Consider the following 23,640-nt stretch of genomic DNA (forward strand, 5'->3'; position numbering starts at 1 on the left):
AAACAGAGTTCCTCCGACGAAATCCAGTGCTCCCGCGTCCTCAAGGCTGGGAGGAGGTTTTGAGGCCTCAGCTGGCAGAGATGGTAGAGGTGACCCACCCTCGCCCCATCCCGTCTGGCGCCGCAGCCGGAGAGCAAGCGCGTGCTGAGCGAATCTCCGGTACCACGAGGCGCGCGCTCGCCGGGCTGCGGTCCCAGTAAAAAGGTTGGGATTCTGAGGCGCGTGCCGAGACTACAGCAAGCGGAAGCTGCTGGCGGCGAAGACCTACCGATCTCGCCGGGGGTGGTGGGGGAAGGGCTGCAGCCACACCCGGAAGTCGGTCTGCAAGGGAGGGGGGATAAGGGGGGGTGAGGCTTCCGGTAGCGCAAAGGGTGTCGGGAGAGGCTTCCAGCAAACCTTCTTCCTTGGCCTCTGGAGGGACCACCGTTGCTGCGGCTTCGGCTTCCACGATCTGCGTTCGGGCAAACGGCCACGGCGGCCGCTACTGTCGCTCCCGTTGTGCCCGGCTCTGTCAGTATTCGTTCACAGGAGGCCGTCTCGGTTCCAGCAGCGGCCGCGGCCGACATGTTGTGAGGCGGCGGCGCGGGTGTCTGAAGGATGGTTTGGCAGAGGCGGCGGCAGCGGCTGCTGGCGGCGGCGGCAGCGACGGCTCCGGCTCTTTAGAGCCAAGCCCGCTGAGTGTCCGCCCGGTACCGTGGTGAGGCCAGTGCCCCTGGACCTTGCCTCTGCTCCGGCGCGGTTGGGGACCGGTTAGGCGACAGCGCCTGCTCCTCTGAGGAGACACGAAGGTGGTTCCCCAGTGCTCAAATTTCCGGACCACCTTTGCTTTCTCCTCTCCGACCTGGGCAGTGCTGTTCCCGCAATCCCCAGCCCCCCGACCTCCTTCCCAATTTCGCCTAAATTTCTCACACGGGTGTTTCCCACCCTCACGAACCGGCTCCTCCCCAACCCCCAACCCCCTTCATTTTCTGCACCCTCTTTTCGCGCTCCTGGGATCACACTTTTGAGGGCTGCCTTTGAAAAATCTTCGCGGAATAGTGGACCAGAGCTGGGGAGTTTTTTAAAAGTCGGGGCGCGCGCGAGAGGGAGATACGATGGCTTCCTCCTCTGGCAACGATGATGATCTCACTATACCTAGAGCTGCTATCAATAAGATGATCAAAGAGACTCTCCCCAACGTCCGGGTGGCCAACGATGCCCGGGAGCTGGTGGTGAACTGCTGCACTGAATTCATTCACCTTATATCTTCTGAGGCCAATGAGATTTGCAACAAATCAGAAAAGAAGACCATTTCACCCGAACACGTCATACAAGGTAAGTGGTAGGTGTGGGGTTTTGTTTAAATGAGAGCTGGGGACAGCCTGCTGGTCGCGTGACCCATTCATGTCAAAGCCTTCATTCCTCTCCCCCGATGAGTACTGGCAGACGAAAAAGCCACGCGGGCATGGAAGCAGCCGGTCCCTTGAGAAACTCCTGTGTCGTATTATCGTGGTGGTGCTTTCCATCCAGCGAATACCAGTAAGGATGGCAAGCGCTTAGGTCCGCTCACTTCCTCCAAAGATAAAGTATTAGCTGCCGTCTCAGTTTACGGCCAGGTAAGCTGAAGCGACAAGAATTTTGCCTGCCTGAAGTTGAACCGAGGCATGACAACTGAGAAGTTGTCTGCCTAGGGAACCTCGATCATGGCATCTGGGAGAAGAACCCAGACTTCTCCCTTGGAAAGTGAAAATTCAGACAGGAACTTCAAGCATGAGTGGAGGCAGCACCCTTTCCCTACCTGACCTTTTTACCAGTGTAGAGGAAGAGAGAAATTCTCACACATGAGTAAAACAATTTGGAACATGAATGTGTTCAACGTTGGAAAGTTTGGTGATGTTGAATAGAGATAGTTTATTTTCTGCTTTAAAAATGATCAGTGGTTCTGCCATTCATCAAGTTAATAAAACTCTATTCTGTAAGAAAAGGAAGAATTATCTTTATCGTTTCTTCTTCCTTCTTTCCTTCTTTTTCCTCTCTTTCTTTCTTTGTTTTTCTTTTGCTTTGCTCTATGGAGATAAATTTTTAACACTTGGATTGGAAGGTTGTAAGAGATTTTTTTTTTCATGGAACATTTCCCTGTCCTTTCCTGCTGCCATTCCTATTTAGATGTATATGCTTAAGCTTTTATTGAACAGCATTTCTGAAAGTTTCAACTGTTTCTGATCTTGAAAGGAATTAGTCCACTGGTAGGGATTTGGGGGACCACATTCTTACGGTTTGTTTCAGGCACAGGGAGACATATTTACTAGTCCTAATGTTTTGAAACCACTTACAAATACTCTTTATGAAAAAGTTGTATTCAATTTGAGGGGATAATTTGCCTTTTATAAAATTCTAACAATTCTTTGATTGCTTTTGAAGCCAAAAAATCATGATTAATTTTAATCATTTTAGTAGGCAGACAGTTGTCTACTATTTTATTTTTAATAATTTAACTTTTTAAAGGTGACTTAACTGTTATTCTGAAGTGAGAACACATCTGCTCGTATTTGCCATGTCCAGTAGTTCACTGTCAATATTGACAAGAATGAAATGATTCATTTTTGGTCCTTAATGATGTGTGCAAGATAGACTTAAATACACTCTGCTATTTCCATTTCAGTACATGAGGATGGAAAAAAGTCTCTGGGAAAAGCCATATTTGATTTTAAAGCTAGTATTTTTTTCTCCCTGTTTGGTGTGCTGTATACTCTGGGAAGTACAATTAAAGTCAAGTTCTTTATTTTTTTGTCTAGTGTTCTATTTTTACATTGTATGTACAATTGTCATAAGGCTTTCATAAGATTATCCAACACAGATAGCTACAATTTCCCTTTACAACTCATTGAAAAGAAAAAGAATCTTTTATCAACACTGCCTTTCTAATGAAAATTCCGTAAGATTTCTAAAGGACTTGCCTAACATTTGTTTACAACACAGAAGTGGGGATCATTCCAAAAATCTGATAACACATTACACTCTGTCTTCTTGGGGAGTTTGTTCTTTTCTAGGGTATATTTAGATTTCTGATTGACATGGTGGAATAAAAAATGCAGCAGCTGTAGCATGTAGTATGCTAAGTAGCTCAATTTTGGAATATGCTAAATTCAGTTTAAGGTGTGAGTCAGAAAGTTCCAGTGAAAGCGTTTTCCTTTGTGTACTGAGGATGATTGAATAATTTTTAAAAAGTCATTCATTGGGGGAAAAATAAATTATCCATTGACCTGTTACACTGTTATAAATTAAAGTTTTCTTGGTAACATTGCTGTGCCCCAATTCTCTCCAGTTAGGGGAATAAAATTTATACATTATAATCTTACATTAATCTCATATTGCTTAATCATTTTAAAGAATTTTTGTCTTGAGTGGTTACATTTTTAAAAAATCCTTAAGGTGTGTATTTTTTTAGGCATTTAAAATGTGTTTTTAGGGATACATGGGTGGCTCAGTGGGTTAAAGCCTCTGTCTTCTGCTCAGGTCATGATCCCAGGGTCCTGGGATGGAGCCCTGCATTCCTACATCGTGCTCTCTGCTCAGCAGGGAGTCTGCTTCCCCATCTCTCTCTCTGCCTGCCTCTCTGCCTACTTGTGTTTTCTGTCAAATAAATAAATAAAATAAAATAAATAAAAATAAAAAATAAAATGTGTTTTTACAGAATAATTCTGGAAAGTTTGTGAAATCATGGTAACTATGACATTTTTACGCTTTTCTGTAAGCATTGATTATTTTAGTTTGTAGGGTAGATCCAAGTGGAATAATAATATATATTTAAAGTTGTATGATCTCACATGTTGACTTTCAGATTTTCTAGTAATAAATTTAATGAACTAGATTTTGCTTCAGGACATGTCACTTTTTCACTTGCTACTTTGCTTTACCTTGTCAGAGAAAATTAAGCATTTGAGGCAGTTCTGTAGAATACAAGTTACTAAAGTAGAAATAATTTTATTGCCAGAAAATCTTTGAAATACTTAAATTTTTAAAAAAATTTCTGAATGTTGAACAGCTTATTTTAAGAAAGTGGACTCGGTATTGAAGATCACAGATACACAGAGGGGTTCTAAGCTACAAAAGGTGTTCCTTTTATTTCATTGCTGGTTTCTGTGAACACGTATTCTTTTTTTTTTTTTTAAGTATATTTATTTTAGAGAGAGAGAGTGCAGGGGAGGGGACAGGCCCTATTGTGGGGCTTGATATCATGACCTGAGCCAAAATGGAGAGTCAGATGCTTAACCAACTGAGCCACTCAGGCATCCCTGTGAAAACATATTTTTAAATGAATTTTAGCATAGTTTGTTGTTTTATGGAAAGAACTGACATTGAGAGTTAAGAGTGGCAAGTTCTACACTGGGAAGTCTTTGGGCTTATGCAAATCTGTTAAAAGGTTCCCCATTTATTTATGAATAATACCTAATTGTTTCAGGTATTACTTGCAGTTATTGAGAATCAGTTGAGGTTGAGAATCTTACATGATATGCTGTAATAAATAATAATTTTTTAAATGTATAGTGGTACTGATTGAAACATAAAGCTGGAAGTCTGTTACTTTTAACCTTACAGCATGATGCCATTTGTTAAGCCAAAGGGTAAGTAAGGATATTTTAAGTGATACTATTTTTTTGCATTTTTAATCTCCTGCTAAATTCTACCCCCCCACACCATTTATAACAATAGTAATTGAAAGTAGTGGAAGTTTGAAAAAGTCTCTGAAGATCTGCATTTTCAGCAATTGAGTTGCTCCAAGCTATCTATGTTGAAGGATTTTTAAAGATTCCAATCCCTCTCACACTGGTACTTTTGAAAACACAATAAAAATGGATCACTAGAAAAACAAAATTTAAAAAAGACATAAGTAAAAGTTCAATTTTTGTTGTTAGATTCAATAGACATAAAATTACTGTCAATTTACTATGAAGGTTCTTTTTTTCCCCCAGCTTTATTGCGATATAATTGACATAACATTGTGTAAGGTTAAGGTATACAACATAATGATTTGATATATGTATAAATTGTGAAATGATGCCACACTAAGGTTGGCTAACACATTCATCTCCCCACATAGTTAGTTTTGCTGTGAATGTTCCAAAATGCTACTTTGATTTTCATATTTAACCCATTGCAGATCATTATAAGCAATTCTAGCACAAGTGTATGGACCACAGTTTGAGTGGATTTGCTCTAAAGCCTAAACCACAATCTATTTTAGAAAGTGGGTGTGAAGTAGTTTTTAAATCAGAGAATCTGAGTGATTGCAGAGAAGTTGTAATAATAATGGGAATGAGAATAATACAGTATTACCTAAATAATCATGCATACTCATATTTTTTCCAAAGGGACACATTGTATGTGGCATTGTACCATTTATCACATAATTAAGTTCTTTTCAAGTTAGGATTTTATTATTTTCCATAAAACTGATACATCTTTGTTTTTATTTTCCTTCTGCCACCCGACAATTACTTTTTTTTTTTTCAAGGTTTTATTTATTTATTTGACAGGCAGAGATCACAAGAAGGCAGGGAGGCAGACAGATAGAAAGAGAGGTGGAAGCAGGCTCCCCACTGAGTGGAGAGCCCAAAAGGGGGCTAGATCCCAGGACCCTGGGATCATGACCTGAGCTGAAAGCGGAGGCTTTAACCCACTGAGCTACCCAGGTGCCCCCCAACAATTACTTTTGAATGCTACTAAGTACTTGGCACTGTATCAGGTACTGCTAAGGATAGAAAGATGAGGGGTACCTGGGTAGCTCAGTGGGTTAAGCCTCTGTCTTCGGCTCGGGTCATGATCTCAGGGTCCTGGGATCGAGCCCTGCATCGGGCTCCCTGCTTAGCAGAGAGGCTGCTTCCCCCCCCCCCCGGCCTGCCTCTCTGCCTACTTGTAATCTCTTTCTCTGTCAAATAAATAAATAAAATCTTAAAAAAAAAAAAAAAAGATGGATGATATTTGGTTCCTGCTCTGCCATCAGTCTCATTATTATCCCAGATTCCCAGGAGTAGTGATCCATAGAGGACGTAGTTAAGGGTCTTCAGAAACCTTTGCCAGGCTAATGAGCCAAGAAGTCACTTTGGCCTATATTATCCTCTTAATATATTTGTGTGAACTGCATCACCCCCCCTTCCTTTAACATATAAACAAAAGAAAATAGAGAAATTTGAGAATGCTGTTTTGTGTATTTTAATTTTTTAATGAAAAACTTGCATTATACATGTGAAGTACAAAGTAAGTCACACAAAGCCTTATAATAAAATTTTATAAGATTATATCACTTTTTTATAAAATAAGAAAAGACTGTTAGAATTACTGTTGCTGTGGAAGTTTTACCTTTTTTTTTTTTAACATGGTTATCTTGTTAACATCTGTCTTTCAGATTAAAAATGTGCCAAGTATTTTTTCCCCTAATAAACCATACACTTTTCTGGGTGTAGTTTTAAAATACATGGCAGAGGATAGCAGACAGACCTCTAAGGAGCAAGCAATATATGTGCTTTAACCACTTTTTTTTTTTTTTTTAATTTTTCTTTTCTGGGTTTTACTCTGAGATCCCTAGAGCTAGGGGCGTAACAGTCCATTAAGTCTCTTTATTCAAACTAGAAAAAGGCACTTTTTCCTTAAAAACCTTTATTACCATCTGCCAGAAAACTGCCATAATAAACATACAAATCCATGTTTACAGTAGGAATGGCCCTCCTTAGATATGGTACTATAGTTCACTGAATAACCTGCACCACTGCAGATGATGGCCCTGCTTGAGTCATTTCCCTTATCCTTTAAGATTCTCTTTTGTTTAAAATAGGAATGATTATTACTATGTGGTAACAAATGATGTAAAATATCTCCTTGTTTAGAAGATACTATAACCACTTATGGCTGTTAGCCAAAATGTATTTAAAATTTGGATTAAAGTCAATGTAGTTTTTGAAATTAAAGTTATGGCTCTTCCTTTTGAGCCATTTTGTTGAGAGTATAGATTTGTATATGGAAGCTCTTTGAATAATATTAAATATTAACCTTGGATTCACTCGAAAATTTTTTGAAGGCAGTGCTCTCAACCTTAGATGTTTTTAAAGGTGAGTTCTTTGTTTTCTTTTTAATTTTTAACTCAAGCCGTCCATGGTTAAACATAGTTTGGATTGGATTTTTTTAATGTCTAGTATAGTAATTTATGATATTTTGAAGAGTTGTCTCCATTATATTTATTAATTTTATAAATTTAATATTTTATATTATGAATATAGTCATTCAGCTTGAATTTAGTGTAATAATGCATATCTCTAAATATAATTATGTCTTGTACACTTATCAGGGCACTCTTATTTTTTTAATTAATTTTTTTTTGGTAGAGCACTCTTTTAAATGTAAGGAAAAAAAAAGATGAATAATATATAGTCCCAAGTGGTTAAGCGAATCTTATGTGCTATACACTGTTAAATGCCCTAGATTACTTGTTGATCTCACAATCCAAAAATAATAAAAATATAATAATATGAGCCATCCTTTTTCTAGGCTCTTTGTTTATATTAATTCATTTATTCTTCACAGTAACCTGATCTGATGAGATATGAGTACTGTTCTTGTTCTTGTTTTAGAGGCACAGGTGAAGGAACTTATGTAGGGTCACACAGCTGGGATCAGTCTCTGGTAGCCTTAGGGCCTAGAGCCTGCATGTATAACCACTGTAATGCATATGTTTTAGGAAGATGTTAAATAGATGCTATTCTCAAAGAAGGAAAACTGAAGCTTAGAGATATATATCCAAGGTTATATGAATATATTGACAGCCAAATTTCTAATTCTAAGATATCTGTCTGATTTTACAGCGAGATTAATTCTGTTTAGGAGGATCAGGCAAACTTGATTTGAGCCATAAATGCATTACCCTCGTATGAAAGTGGGAAATTGAGGTCTGCTGGGAAACACTGAGCTGTCAGATTTAGCACAAGTATGTAGGGACTTAATGGTAGAAATAAAGATGGGGCTACTTAGGAAATAAGCCTTTCTTCAGAATATGAGAGGAAACCATAAGCCATTTTTGGTTTTTTTTTGTATTGTCTCCAGCCAGTATTACTGAAAATATACTATTACGTTCATGCCTTTAAAAAAGAGAATAGGGCGCCTGGGTGGCTCAGTGGGTTAAGGCCTCTGCCTTCCGCTCAGGACATGATCCCAGGGTCCTGGGTACAAGCCCCGCATCTGGCTCTCTGCTCAGTAGGGAGCCTGCTTCCTTTCCTCTCACTCTCTCTCTGCCTGCCTCTCTGCCTACTTGTGATCTCTCTCTGTCAAATAAATAAATTAATTAATTTTTAAAAAGAGAATAAAGGAAAAACTTTGGCTTCTATCACTGACAATAATCTGTCTGTCAATTCAGGTGAAAAATGCAAGTTGCCTAATCTTCACTTAATTTTTTGCTATACCCCAAGCTCCTTGAGGTCAAGAATGATGTGGTGGTTACTTTGATATACAGAACTCAGAGTAATGCATTACTGAAGTTTTTTTTTTGGGGGGGGGGGCCCAAAGAGGGTTATAAGTTAATATAATTAAAATTCAAATAATAGTACTATGCTATTTGGCATCAGATTATTTCTAAAGAAGGTTGATGCAAACAGCTTAATATTTGAAGTAATTAAAGTTATTTATCATATCAAAATGTCTTAAAAACCACAGCTTACACAGGAGGGAATGTGTGTTCATAAAGGTGTATTTGGTATCCTCCCTGAAAAGCAAATCCCTGATGTTAGAATTCAGGGCATCTTTACTGAGGTCACTCTGGTTTACAACATCATAATTATTGAAAAACTACAAGAACTGATGAACTAATTTAAGTTCATGTGCTATGTTTTTCACTACCTATATTTCATCATTGGGTCAGAGAACAAAAGTGCCTTTGGGCCACTTATCAACAGATAGAAAACTATAAAATATAACTTTAATTACTCTAAACCAAAAGGAAACTTAATGCTTTGTTGTGATTACAGAAGGCATTTAGAAAGTGCATTATTGTAAAATTTTCTTTCTAAATGTGAAAAAATGAGAATTTTTTGTTAATGCTTCTATCTTTATAGTTTTCCTTTATCCTGATTTTCTACCACATCACTTGAAATGTTTTTATAGTGCTTCCTGTTAAGTTTTATTTTCAAGGGAAACTTGTTGGCTGAATATAAATGCTGAATTTCATAAGTTATTTCCACCAGGATTTCTTAAACTTGGCAGTTTGAGTGTTTTTGCTAAAAATAGTTTTCTGTTGATATATTGTACAAAAGAACTTATCTATTCTTTCATCCTATCCTACTAAAACTTAGTACATGTGTTACCAGCCTACTTTTTCTAAGCCACATGGCACAAAATATGTTATTAACAAATAGATTGCAATTATTTCCCTTTTTTTGTATTCTTTGACAAAGTGACTGAGTTAATAATGTTTGATTTACTGTGAGTGGTATAGGAAAAAGGTTTTCTTACTAAAAGCACATGTTCTTACGTTGGACTTTTTTTTTCATAGAAAGTGTTTTGGTTTTTAAAAAATTAGAAAGAGGGGCACCTGGGTGGCTCAGTGGGTTAAAGCCTCTGCCTTTGGCTCAGGTCATGATCCCAGGGTCCTGGGATCGAGCCCCGCTTCGGGCTCTTTGCTCAGTGGGGAACCTGCTTTCTCCTCTCTGTCTCTGCCTGCCTCTCTGCCTACTTGTGGTCTGTCAAATAAATAAATAAAAATCTTTTAATAAATGAATAAATTAGAAAGAAAAGAAAAAGGCCTGTGCTGATAAATGTTCCTCAAATTTTATCTAATTTGCAGTTTAATATTAAAGTTGATAAAATAGATTTAGCCATTCAGCTAGTTGCTGTGCAACTATAAAATAGGTAAAATTATTAAGAGAAGGCTACCCGCTCCCCCCACCAAAAAAAACCCACAAAAAGTTAATGTTACATTAACATTAACAAAAATTAATGTTCTGTAGATGGGAAAAAGACTAAATTTCATCACTCTCTCATGTTTTCCTATTTTCATTTCCCTAGCACTAGAAAGTTTGGGCTTTGGCTCTTATATCAGTGAAGTAAAGGAAGTCTTACAAGAATGCAAGACTGTAGCATTGAAAAGAAGAAAGGCCAGTTCTCGTTTGGAAAACCTTGGCATTCCTGAAGAAGAATTATTAAGACAGCAACAAGAGTTATTTGCAAAAGTAAGTAATGCATTTTAAATTATTTTCTCCTCAGTCCTACCCTGTTTGCTAACAGAAATCTTACTGGTTTCTGAAATCATTTCCTAAAATCAACATACATACCCAGAGGCTTAAATTTACACATTTACACATTTACACATTAAGAAACAGATTCAGAGATGGAGAAACTTGCATGAGGTTGTACATTCATTTGTTCTACATATAATTACTGAAGTCCTTACTACTTCCCAAACCTCATGCTAAATGCTAGGCTTATAATAGTATACAAAAGGGACATGGTTCTTGCTATTCTGAAACGTAGTTTACTGGAAAGGATTGAGTTAAATAAATAAAACAAGTAAGTTCATATAGTTAGGAAGTGCTGGAGTCTAAATTCAAAACTCTTGTCTTCTGACTCCAAAACTTGCTCTTTCTTCATTAACATGCTAATGTTGTAGCCACCATTTTGTCTGCTTAACTTTATTTTGGAACTTTTAAGTGAAATATGCTTTATCCTTTCCAGGTCAAAAAGAAGAATTAAAGAAATCTGCCAAATCTGTCTTTACTTTTCTATCCTTGACTTCTGTTTTTTCCTCTTTCTTATTTCCCTTCTTTCTTGCCCTCATCTATGGAGTCATGATCCCTTAGTATTTCTTTGCTCTTGTGAGAAGATCATCAGAGAGAGAAAATTATAGCACCTGTCTAGTACTTCTTCCCCAAAGCACAAAACAATTCAATCCAAAATATGGAAGGAACTGTTAAGTAAATATAGTACCTTTTTCATCAATTTCATTTCATTTCATTTTTTAGACTTTATTTTAAATACTAAAACAATAGCAACCTCATTTGAAGCTGTCTTCCACCTGCTGGCAACAAGTATTTGGAAAGGGGGAACCATTAGTATACTGAAATTAAGGTTAACTGTAAATTATAAATGAATCATTTTAGTATTTTGGAGTGAGATTCTTTAAACATAGTGAAACTCTCCAAAGGAAGAAGTGAATTAGGAAGTAGACACCTACTCTCTTTCACACTCCTGTTTTAGAAAAAAAAAATACTTGGGGTACATTGAATAAGAGGCAGGAGGGAAAAAAAAATTAGAAAAAGTACCACTGAAAATTTTAATTTGTGAAAATGAATATAAATAAAATTTATCAGTCAACAAAGATTTTAAAGGCATGGAAATGTTTTAATTTACAGACAGCAAAGTACGGTTGCTAATATGGGGCCTTGGTACTTAAAAGTCAGTTAAATTTTAATTGTAACCAGTACATGTCTTTGCAGATCACTGAATAAACTATGAGATCAGCCCTTTTGCAATTAAACCTGTGTAGAGACCTGAGATTATTTGAGTTTTTCTCCTGTGCTATGAAATGATACCTATTTATAGTTGATTAAGGCACAGAGTAGGTATTCCTAAGTTTATTAAATTCAAATATTTGGTTTACCCTATAATTTTCTTATGAACTCTTTTTTTTTTAAGGTTTTATTTATTTGTTGATTTATTTGAGAGAGAGTGTGCATGAGCAAGAAAGAATGCAAGTGGGGAAAGGGGCAGAGGGAGAGGGAGAAGCAGACTTCCTGCTGAGCAGGGAGCCTAATGTGGAACTCTTTCCCAGGACCCTGGAATCATGACCTGAGCCAAAAAGGCAAATGCTTAACTGGCCAAGCCATCAAGGTGCCCCATTATGAACTCTTAAAATGTTTTTCATGAAGCACTCCTAGTCTGTTTTACCCTCCAGGTACTCCTGCTGTAAAAATAAATATGCCTGGGTGTTAGAATAACTATTTTCCATACTTATTAAATAAAAATGGATGAAAGTGGTGATGAGAATATCTGATTTTCTAAACAAAAAAAAGTTTTTGTCTTGTAGGACAGGTATATAGGTACACTAACAACTATAATATGAGGCTGACTGTTTCATGAAGAAAGTGTAAAAAGATCCCAAGTACGGAGACCTCACATTAGATTTTGGCGGTGTAAGAGTGTGCCAGTTATTTTGTATGTGAATGCTAATACAAATTTAAACCCAAGCCGACTTCATCACTAGCCTCCTTATGAATGTTGACAATGGAAGGAATACCTTGCCTGTAGTATAATAACAGTTCTGGACTGAAAAACTGGGGAAGAAAATTTTCCTTTTTGCGTAACTCAGAAAAATAGCTAGTGTGCAGTTTTCTTGTTGACCTCAGCAGATGAACTGAGCTGATAGTGTTAATTCACATTCAAGAAATTATCTGAATCTTGATTTATGTAGATTCGTGATCCACATGCAATATTAACTAAATTAGATAGCTTTTGGGACTCCAGGGTGGCTCAGTTGGTTAAGTGCCTGCCTTTGTCTTAGGTTGTCCTGGGATCAAATTCCACATCGGGCTCCCTGCTCAGCAGAAAGCCTGCTTCTCCCACTGCCTGTCACTCCCTCTGCTTATAGTCTCTCTCTCTCTGAAAAATAAGTAAATAAAATCTTAAAAAAAGAAAATTTGGATAGCTTTTACATCTTCACATGTGTACATAGGCTCTCCCCACCCACTTCAATATCCATTAGTTATTGAACTTCGTAAACTGGCATTGAAACATTACAATGTTTTGTTGTAGCATTTGATGGAGAATCTTTTATATACACTTGTAGTAGGTGAGAAATAAACCAAATTTCAAATCCTTTTTTTAATCCTTGAATCTCAAACTATAATACTAAGGTTTTGGGGTGCCTGGGTGCCTCAGTCAAATAAGCATTTGCGTTCAGCTCTGGTCATGATCCCAGGGTTCCTGGGATTGAGTCTTGCATCAGGCTCCCTGCCTAGTGGAGAGTCGGCTTCTCCCTCTGCCCCTCTCCCCTGCCCATATTCTCTCGTGCTCTCTCTCTCTCTCTCTCTCAAAAAAATAAATAAAATCTTAAAAAAAAAACCCCACGGTTTTGGTCCAAATTAATTAGAGTAAGTTATATTTATTGCATTCTGTTACCCAATATGAGTGTATTTTTATAAACATAATTATGTTTAAAGTTTTAAAAAGAAAAAACATCATGTGCCAGTTGCTAAACAGTTTTCTTGGGCTGAAACCCACCTTTCTATGATTTGATTTGTGACCAGGCCTAGTACTTTGCAAACCGAATTTCTGCTTTTCTTGCAGACTTCGTTAAGGACTCTACTGCCAGTAGAGGGTTCTGGAGGGAGATTGCCAGGCTGAAGGAGAAGGCAGCACTTAAACTCCTTTCTTTTACTTCCTGTTGGCTTCAAACTGAATAACCTACTAGTGCTTCTTCATTCTGGCTGCATCAGTTTTTTGGGGTTCTTTTTCCCCTGTAGCAGGAACTGGATCCAGTTCTTTAATTGTTACAGAGCCAGCCTAAACATTCATTCTCTTCTTCAGGGAGGTGGGTCTCAAACCTTGAGGCACTCTGCGAAGCTCAGAGATGCTTTTAGCAGCCAATCTATTCCCCTTCTTCAAAGGTTTAAGTTTCAGTTCCATGGATTGTTCCTTTAAGCTTCTGAGTTTTAAAAATTCCAGCCTCTTCCTTTGTTGCCCCAGTTTTAGGGATGGTGGCTGGTTTTGGTAGTTACCAGTCGCATGATGTCTTAGTGTTCCTTTCTTGCCTTTTCAATGATGTAGTTACTAGCTTTATACTTAGTTAACAATCCTTTATATTTCCTTCTCTCTATTCCCCTAACTAGTATGACTTCTTCTCTCTATTCCCCTAACTAGTGTGACTTCTATCTTGATTAGATTCTGAATGATACAGTTAGGAATCAGGAAAAAACTTAATGGATAAAATAGTATTTCAGTTTGAGTTGAAGGAAGAGTGAAATTTTGGTAGGTGAAAATTATGAAATTTCAAATAGAATGAATATCAGCATGAGTTAAAGTAGTGAAAATGGGAGGGCATGGTGTATCTGGGAAATATTTTATGTTCTAAGTTTTCTTGGAGTACCAAGTATATATTACAAAAGTTGATTTTGAAGATAGGTTGGGACTGGCAGTAATTTTGAGGACCTTGAACTCTAGGTTGAGAAATTGGACTTAATTGGTATAACAAATTATTTTTTTTAAAGTATAATAATGGCCTGATTAGAATTCTCCTTTATAAATATTTAGATTATAAATTCATGACAGATTATTAAGAAAAGTTAGGAATGTACATGGTAAAATCTTAATGTTAGAGTTATCCTGAGTATTAGCATTTCCCCACCAAATATTCATTCAAAAAATAGTGGAGACCTATGTGTTGGTAATGCAACAAAGAGTATGAAAATAGTGTCTATTCTCAAGTCTAGTGTAGAAAAAAGATAATGTGCTCAGATAATTAAAGAATAGAGTAGATAGGTATAGGAATGCACAGAGAATTATAGCATATGAAATAGAATATACAGTATTACCTAGAAGGATCAAGAAAGACCAATTTCTATTTGAAATGATAACTAGGAATTGGCCATGCATAAAGGAAGGTGGAAGATATGAGCCAGGCTTAAGGAACAATTTTGAGAAAAGGCAGAGAAGGAGAAACAGCATTGTTTTGGTAGAAGCCAATGGGAAATTATATGATCCTTTCAAGAACACATTCATTTTTTTCCTCTTGTGGGACTTTTCTGTGAGTGGATGAAATTAAGTTGGGAAAGAGCTTTAGCTGTTGCCAACAGTGTGTGTAGTGCGTATGTTTGTATCTTAGTTTCTAAGATTATTAAGAATAGGGGCACCTGGGTGGCTCAGTCAGTTAAGTGTCTGCCTTCGGCTCAGGTCATAATCCCAGGGTTCTGGGATTGAGCCCCACATCGGGTTCCCTGCTCAGCAGGAAGCCTGCTGCTCCCTCTCCCACTCCCCCTGCTTGTGTTCCCTCTCTCACTGTGTGTCTCTCTCTCAAATAAATAAATAAAATCTTAAAAAATAAAATAAAATTACTAAGAATAAAGCTTTAGAATATAAAGCTTTATTTATTTTTTATATCTCTCTATCTATCTATTTATTTATTCAAAGTAGTCTCCATGCCCAGTGTGGAGCTTGAACTCCCGATCCCAAGATAAAGAGTTGCATGCTGTACTGATTGAGCCAGCCAGGTGCCCTGCTTTCTAAAAATTCTGTGATGGTTGTTGGGGGGATATATATCAGATGAATGGATTTTAACTTTCTCACTTAAATTCAGTCCTGGATAAGTGCCTTTTCTCTAGTGTGTGTGAGAAGGGTGTACGTATGTGTCTATTTATGGAGATGGGGACAGAAGATAAATGTATGTATTGGGTAGGGAACTATGAGAGAAACTCAAACATCGGCATGCCTGAGTGGCTCAGTCAGTTAAGTATCCAGCTCTTGATTTTTGGCTCAGGTCAGATCTCAGGGTTGTTAGAGACCCTGGTCAGCTCTGTGCTCAGGACAGAGTCTACTTATCCCTCTCCCTCTGCTCTTCCCCCAGCTTGAGTGCCTCAAATAAATAAATACTTAAAAAAACAAAACAAAACAAACCCCTTAAACATCAAGTTAGCTACTGCATTCATGTATAGTACTCCTTAAGAGTTAGAGACACTTTTAAGCCACAGAAATAATTTTTAGATTGAAAAGTGTTTACATGTTATTTGTTAAGTTGAAAGGATAGAAGAATCAAGTGAAACAAAATGAATGAGAAGCAGAGAAAGGAACCAAAGAGAGGACATTGTGATTTTTCTACCAGCATTTTCCACTTCAGTTGAGCCAAAGGTCATAAAATTATGTGGCATAAAGGGGACTGTCTATAAAAGAACCAAGTATTGCAAAATGTCCTTGTTTGACAGAGAGGCAGTCATCTATATTTTCTTATGTAGTTCATGTTTTCCAGATGTATAACAATTACAGAGTGTTTGGAAAATAATCCAAATTTGATAATTAAGTTTGTAATTGGCTTACTTTATATTTAACCACAGTGTGTATGTTGTGAGTTTTAAAAAATATATATTATTTGTTTTTATGTTTTTGGTGTTTAGGCTAGACAGCAACAAGCAGAATTGGCCCAGCAGGAATGGCTTCAGATGCAGCAAGCTGCTCAACAAGCACAGCTTGCTGCCACAGCCAGTGCATCTAACCAGGCAGGATCTTCTCAGGATGAAGAAGATGATGATGATATCTGAAATTTACCAGCTGAGTTTCTATTTCCTCTATAAATGTTTCTCCCTGCACAAGAAAACAGTGAAAGAAATGCTTATCTGTAATTTTGTATGCATTTTGGTGGACTTGCCATTGGTATTCTAGGGATGTCTGTTGTTAAGTTTCATCTATTGTGTGCTATTCATGTAAAAACTGTCTCTTTGAACTATTGAAAATTTAAGGTTCAATATAATATCAATTTTGAATTTTTAATGGTGTTTATGAAATTTTAGATAGCAGTGAGTCCTTTATTTGATCAATAAACAGTGTTACAGAAAACGTCAGGTTTATAAAATGCAGTGAAATTTATACATACAGAAACTCTAAATCTGCATTTGCATTTCCTCTGCCCTTTTAACTAAACTAAAAATTGGGAATTTTAAATTATTGGGGGGAGGGAGTTGTGTGATGCAGTAGATGTTAGATCAGGTTGGTGAAAAAACAAAGAGTTCAGTTTTGTAGTATCTGAATTTTTTGTCTTTTAAAATGAGTATATATATATATATATATATGCAGTAAATATATATGCTCAGATAAATATACTTGTTTAAAAAAATCTCAAAACATTCAAAAACTAGGAAGGAGTATGTTCAATAGTTGTATAAATTCAGTGGGTTATGTTTTTGATTTTGTTTTTGTTTTATGTAGAGGTAAAAACTACAGTTTTATTATGGCATAATTCATCTTGAGCTATGCTATTTACATTTCAGAGACTGCCCAATTTTGAGGATTGTCATGATTCTTACTATTTCACTCCAATAATTGTTAATAGTATTACTTGCTTAGTCCATCCATGTTTATTGGACCTTGTAAAACAATTGCTTAATGGAGATTCATGAATATTCCAACCTTTGCTGGGGGAAGAATTGAAAGTTAATAAGCATGCTTACTGTAAAAGAGGGATTTTTTTTGTAATTTAACTTGTAGTTATAGTTTACTTATTGTTTGTAGCGTTACTTCTACATTTTCTTGACTAGATGGCCTAGAGTGTCCAGTGCTTCCTTTTGAAATGGCATCATTGTCTCCATCATAATTGAGTGATAGCTTTAAAAATGATTGGCTTTATTTTGTTTAAGAAAGCATGTCATAACTGATCAGCCCTATATGAAACACAAGTAATTTCAACCTACTCATTAAAAGGGAGAAGCTTTACTTTGGTTCCAATAAATAAAGTATGGTAGTGATTTTTATAGGAATCCAGTGAGTTGAAGAAATGGCATATTATTTGTATTTTGGAAACAGAATGGAAAAGCCACTTAAGATAGTATAAAGTAATCTAAATTTCTATGTCATTTACCAAATCATTTAAATTTTATATATTCACCAGGCCCAAATTGTGGCTGCTGGGATTCCAATTTTTAATTGAAGAGCTAAATAAGTAAAGTTTATAAGTATTAGATTTCTTAATGACCTTATTTTGCAATTTTGGAAAAAATGAAATATTAGCATACATTTATGCTTCCTCCATGCCATTGAAAAGGTTGATTTTGCTGGATGTTTTAAGTTGAAGTTGCTACTGTATTCATGAAGTGCTTTGGACAAGATAGAAGGGGTTGTTTTTTTAAAAGTTTAAGTACCAAAGGTAGTCTAGTCTAAGAAATAATAAGTTAATAAGTGTTGGCTTTTCTAATTTGTACTGTAACATCCTTATACTTTCTATTTTAAGATTATCCTTTTCTTAAGTAAACAACTTAGATATTTTTCCACACTTTTTTTTCCCTGATGCAGAGTTCAGGTTAATTAATATTTTACTGCATCTGATAATGTATTATATGTTTGAAGCCTAGTGACTTTTCATTTTGACATTCTTGTGATTATTTCATATGCTGTATTCTTCAAGCAATAAAATTCTGATGTGTTTTATAAATTGTTTTTACATTTAATAGTCTACACAGATTAGCAGCAGATGTCTTATTATTAACATTTTTACTAGTTTCAAGAATCTTAGGCCCAGAAAATATTTTGATCATTTGATGTATAGTACCTGACTTTCTCCTTTGTTTATTGTTATTTCAGAAAATGTGGTTTTACTTGTACTTCTGTAATTTACAGTCCTAGGATCTAGGCATAACAAAGCTAATTAAGCAGCGTTTTATTTTTAGCTTATTTTTTAACATTTTAAAAGTCATTATACTGTCCGTTGAGATTTTTAAAATCTTGTGGAGAGAAAAACAAATCTTTAGGGTTCTTGAGAAATAAAGTTATTGTTTAGTAAATATTTTCCCCATTTCCTTGAATACATATCTGTCTTTTTCAGTAGACTGTCAGACTGATAAATGTTGAAAAGTTACCAATTTTTCTTAAAACTGCATATACCATACATACAGAAGAGTATATAAGTGAGGGTTTTAACAAATTAAACATAATCCTATCACTGGCCCTCAGACCAAATCTGGGGTATGAACACCCCAGAAGCCCCTCTTGCTCCTGTTTTAACACTGCCTTCTTTCTCCCCAGAAGTAACTCCTGTTCTGTTTTCTAAAACCATTGATTGGTTTTGTCTTTTATTTTGTGTAAATGCAATCATAAATAATATACTTTTAAAAAAAAAACTTTTACATCTTCACTTTAAGTCTTGTACGGGCTAACTAAAGAAAAGTGTTGGGGTGCCTGGGTGGCTCAGTCATTAAGCCTTTGCCTTTGGCTCAGGTCATGATCCTGGCATCCTAAGATCAAGCCCCATAGCTCTTAGCTCAGCAGGGAGCTACTTCTCCCTCTTCAGCTCCCCATGCTTGTGTGCCCTCTCTTGCTATCTCTCTCTGTCATAAATAAATAAAATCTTTTTTAAAAAAGTATTATACTCTGGGGGGCACCTGGGTGGCTCAGTGGGTTAAAGCCTCTGCCTTCGGCTCAGGTCATGGTCCCAGAGTCCTGGGATCGAGCCCCACATCGGGCTCTCTGCTCAGCAGGGAGCCTGCTTCCCCCTCTCTCTGCCTGCCTCTCTGCCTGCTCGTGATCTCTGTCTGTCAAATAAATAAAATCTTAAAAAAAAAAGAAAGTATTATACTCTGTATACCCTAATAAAAATTGAAAATTTACATTCCAGTTGACTAGCTTAAAGAGTTTAAGACCACTTTCACATTTATAGAGCCTAATTAAGGCTAGACAGGCTCATTCCCATCTTCCATGTCATCTTTAACCCTTTTGTCCTGAGAAAGGAGTCTTAGCTGTTCTTCAGTTCTTCAATTTCTTTTTCTTGTTCTAGGATCTTTGTAGGGTGAGATTAACATTTCCAGAATTTTGTAAATTCTGGAATTTACATCAGCTGAACAGAGCAGTCTGAGTTGCATTCTTGTTAAGTGCTGGATACACTTGACTTGTGTTTTACTGAGGGATTCAAGTATCTGACCAGTTCTTAGACCTGTTAAAACTTGTACTTGGTCTGTTTTTGTTCCAGGCGGCTTAAATAGCTCTAATAGGATCACACCGAAGCTATACATATCTGACATGGTGTCACACTCAGTTCCTTCTAACTTCAGGTTAAGGGGTACAGACAAGTACCTGCTCTGGAAGTATGCATGGGTGTTCTCTTGCCATGTCTGTTGATCCAGTCTGTGTTCTGTGTGATGTCTCTGCCAGCCAAACCAGTCTCCTATTTTTATTTGCTGATCAGGGCCATGAGAAAAGTATTTCTGGGCTTCGGATAACTGCGTACTATTCTCATGTTATGAATATAAAATATACCTTCCTCCAATTCTTGAAAGATTTTTATTGCAACACTGGTCATAACGTAAGGACATGCCGATTGGTCCCCATACTCCTGGCCCTGCTAGTTTCTCTCAGCTATCCAGTCCCACAGAGTGTCCCACAACTGGATCTGGATGCGCAACATCAGGCGACACACCATCAGGTGATGTCTGCCCCAACAAGTTTTAAGTTTTCTTGAGAAGATTCCTTGATGGATGTGAAATTCTCTTCTAAGTTGCAGTCATGCCTAAGTGGCAGCTGATGTTCAACAATCTGGAAGACAAATCACCCAAGCCATTTTCTTGGAATAAAATGAATGGTTCAAATTCACTGACATCTTTGTGACTAAATTGGTGATATAGTTCATCAATCTGTTAGTCTGATTTTCGATGCCAGGTTTTCCTAAGGATTTTTCTTTTTCTAAGGTAAATTTGGTGAGGATAATGGATGAGCTGTTACTTTAATCATTTTTAACAGTATATTGATATTTGTCATCCTGGTTGGAGCTCAGTTCCAGAGATGGTAGCTGAACAGAAATTCTTGCATTCACACCACATGTGCATGTTCTATTCAAGCATTATGATAGCCCTACAATATTAGGATACCAAAAACCTGCCAACACCTTCATTCACTGTAGTACCTTCATGCAATCTGTTTAGTTGCACCCTTAATCAGGATTTTTGAAATTTCAAAATACCATCTAGTTTATTCCTGATCTTGTATACTCTTTTATAGCTTCCTTTTTCTAAGGTGGCAAGCTGTTGTGATTCATTTAAGTATTGTGAAGTTTGTTCTTCAAAGCTACTTCCCTTGATCTGATGTTCTAGATGTGCGAATTATGCTCACAAGGATCCTCACAAGTGAGCAATAGCTTGGGGCACATGACTGGCTGAGTCAGTAGAGCATGTGACTCTTGATCTTCGAGTTGTGAGTTTAGGCCCCATGTTGGGTGTAGAGATTACTTTGAAATGTTTTTTTTAAATATTTATTTATTTATTTATTTATTTTTTAAAGATTTTATTTGTTTATTTGACAGACAGAGATCACAAGTAGACAGAGAGGCAGGCAGAGAGAGAGAGAGAGGGAAGCAGGCTCCCTGCTGAGCAGAGAGCCCGATGCGGGACTCAATCCCAGGACCCTGAGATCATGACCTGAGCCGAAGGCAGCGGCTTAACCCACTGAGCCACCCAGGCGCCCTATTTATTTATTTTAGAAAACGAGAGAGCGCACACAAGCAGGAGTAGGGGGGGCGAGGGGGGGAGAGAAGCAGAGTCCCTGCTGAGCATAGACCTCAACACCATGGGGCGCCATCTGATGAGCAGAGAACACTACCTGTGGGGAAATCAAGAGTGATACTCAATTGACTGAGCTACCCAGGTGTTCAAAAACTAAAATCTTAAAAAAATAAAAATAAAAAAAAATAGTTCTTTTGTGAGCTAAACTCATCACTACAAGTGAAAGAAAACAGCAGCTTGATTTTTTTTTTTTTTTTTTAGATTTTATTTATTTGACAGAGAAATAGCACAAGTAGAGAGGCAGACAGAGGGAGAGGGAAAACTAGGGTCTCCGCCCAGCAGGGAGCCCAGTGCAGGACTTGATCCCAGAACCATGGGATCGTGACCTGAGCCGAAGACAGCCGCTTAATGGACTGAGCTACCCAGGCGCCCCAGCAGCTCTATTTTTTAAAAAATTTTTTATTTTTTATTAACATATAATGTATTATTAGCCCCAGGGGTACAGGTCTGTGAATCACCAGGTTTACACACTTCACAGCACTCACCATAGCACATACCCTCCCCAATGTCCATAACCCAACCAACCCTCTCCCCAACCCCTACCCCCAGCAACCCTCAATTTGTTTTGTGAGATTAAGAGTTCTTATGGTTTGTCTCCCTCCCGATCCTATCTTGTTTCATTTTTTCCTTCCCTACCCCCCAAACCCCCCATGTTGCCTCCCAAATTCTTCACATCAGGAAGATCATATGATAATTTTCTTTCTTTGATTGACTTACTTCGCTCAGCATAATACCCTCTAGTTCCATCCATGTCACAAATGGCAAGATTTCATTTCTTCTGATGGCTGCATAGTATTCCATTGTATATATATACCACATCTTCTTTATCCATTCATGGATGTTGTTGGACATCTAGGTTCTTTCCGTAGTTTGGCTATTGTGGATATTGCCAGCAGCTCCATTTTGATAAAGGTCTGAAAAAGCAATTTAAATACCTATCTTGAACAAAGTAGATTCATGCACATGGCTCAAGTGTTTCAGCAAAGCAACAAGCAGTAATTGGTTTGCAGCTGCAAAAGGCAAAGTCAACTGTCATAGGGTCATTTTAACACCTGGAGTTCTGCTGGAACATCAGATTCCAGGCAGCCCTCCTGCTGCCCCTTTCCCATCTCAGCACTGAACTCAGATCCAGCCCAATTCACTCAGAGGATGAACCTTGCTGCTGCCCAGTCTCCTCAGGAATTAAGGTAGATGGGGGAAAGGAAAGGGCTGCCAGCATTCCGGGTGCCTCTCTGTCATACATGAAGTCCCAGCCCTGGGCCAGGAAGTCCATGATGGGTGCCACAGGCCTGCTCTTTCACCCTCTGCCTCACGCTCCTGGGCCCTGGAGCTGCCCCCCAGCATCACAGACTGCAGCCCTGCCTGCACGCCAATCCATGCCACCTCACTCAGCACCCCAGTGTACTTTTTTTTTTTTTTAAGATTTTATTTATTAGAGAACAAAAGCAGGGGGAGTGGGAGAGGGAGAACTAGGCACCCCGCTGAGCAGGGAGTCCGATGTGGGGCTCGATCCCAGGACCCTGGGATCATGACCTGAGCCCAAGGCAGACACTTAACTGATTGAGCCACCCAGGCACCGCTCCCCCCGCCCCCCCGCCTCCCGCAGTGTACTCTTCTATTTGATCATTGTTATATTTGTGAGTGTACTGGTTTTCTGATGCCACTGTAACAGATTACCACAAACTTAGTGACTTAACACAAATTCATTCTCTTATAGTTCTGGAGAGCAGAAGTCCCAAACTATTTTTATTAGACCAAAGTCAAGCTATCAGCAGAGTTTGTTCCTGAATCTGAATCTGAAGGTTGTGAGGGGAACATCTGTTTCCTTGCCTTTTTTCAGCTTCCAGTGGCGGCCTGTAGTTTTTGTGGCCCTTACTTGGTGTTAAATCCTCTGCTCGTCACCTTCTCTTCTTCTGTAGTCTAATCCTCCTCTGCCTCTCTCTTTAGGGCCCACCTGGATGATCCAGGATAATCTCGTTTCAAGATCCTTAATTTAATCACACCAGCAAAGCCTCTTTTACTGTATAAGGTAACATTTACAGGTTCCCTGAGTTAGATCCTAAATATCTTTGGAGGCCATTATTCAATTTGCTAGAGTGAGAATTACTCAGAGTGTATCTGTTTGTAGTCATTTATTCTCATTACTGAATAGTATTTCATTAATTCAACCATTTTTTATTATATCCAAATGTTTTCCATTCTACCATTGATGAATTTGATATTTGATGAATTTCTAGTTCCTGGCTATCATGAATAATGCTGTAGAGAACATTCTTTTATATGTCTTTTGGTGACTGTATATATGCACTTCTGTTGAATATATAGCTGGGAATGGAATTGCTAGGTCATGGGGTATACATATATTTGGTTTTAGTATGTA

General features: G+C 37.8%; 1 protein-coding gene and 1 pseudogene across 1 annotated transcript; one reads left to right on the forward strand and one right to left on the reverse strand.

The window, feature by feature from the left end:
- The first annotated feature begins 387 nt into the window (after positions 1-387).
- Positions 388-18,145, forward strand: DR1 (down-regulator of transcription 1). Its single transcript, XM_044238706.1, has 3 exons — positions 388-1,314; positions 10,027-10,190; positions 16,119-18,145. The coding sequence occupies exons 1-3, from the start codon at positions 1,095-1,097 to the stop codon at positions 16,260-16,262; spliced, it is 528 nt and encodes a 175-aa protein (XP_044094641.1). The 5' UTR covers positions 388-1,094; the 3' UTR covers positions 16,263-18,145.
- Positions 18,146-19,379: 1,234 nt separating this feature from the next.
- Positions 19,380-20,902, reverse strand: LOC122899153 (annotated as a pseudogene).
- Between the last annotated feature and the right edge of the window lie 2,738 nt (positions 20,903-23,640).

The sequence above is a fragment of the Neovison vison genome, chromosome 2, assembly GCF_020171115.1.
Source record: "Neovison vison isolate M4711 chromosome 2, ASM_NN_V1, whole genome shotgun sequence".
Lineage (NCBI taxonomy): Eukaryota > Metazoa > Chordata > Mammalia > Carnivora > Mustelidae > Neogale > Neogale vison.

What these genes read in the sequence shown, in the direction of transcription:
- DR1 (XM_044238706.1), top strand. Translation starts at nt 1,095, where the DNA reads ATGGCTTCCTCCTCTGGCAACGATGATGATCTCACTATACCTAGAGCT. An exon ending in ACCCGAACACGTCATACAAG is followed by an intron (nt 1,315 to 10,026) that starts GTAAGTGGTAGG and finishes TCATTTCCCTAG; the next exon opens with CACTAGAAAGTTTGGGCTTT. An exon ending in AACAAGAGTTATTTGCAAAA is followed by an intron (nt 10,191 to 16,118) that starts GTAAGTAATGCA and finishes TTTGGTGTTTAG; the next exon opens with GCTAGACAGCAACAAGCAGA.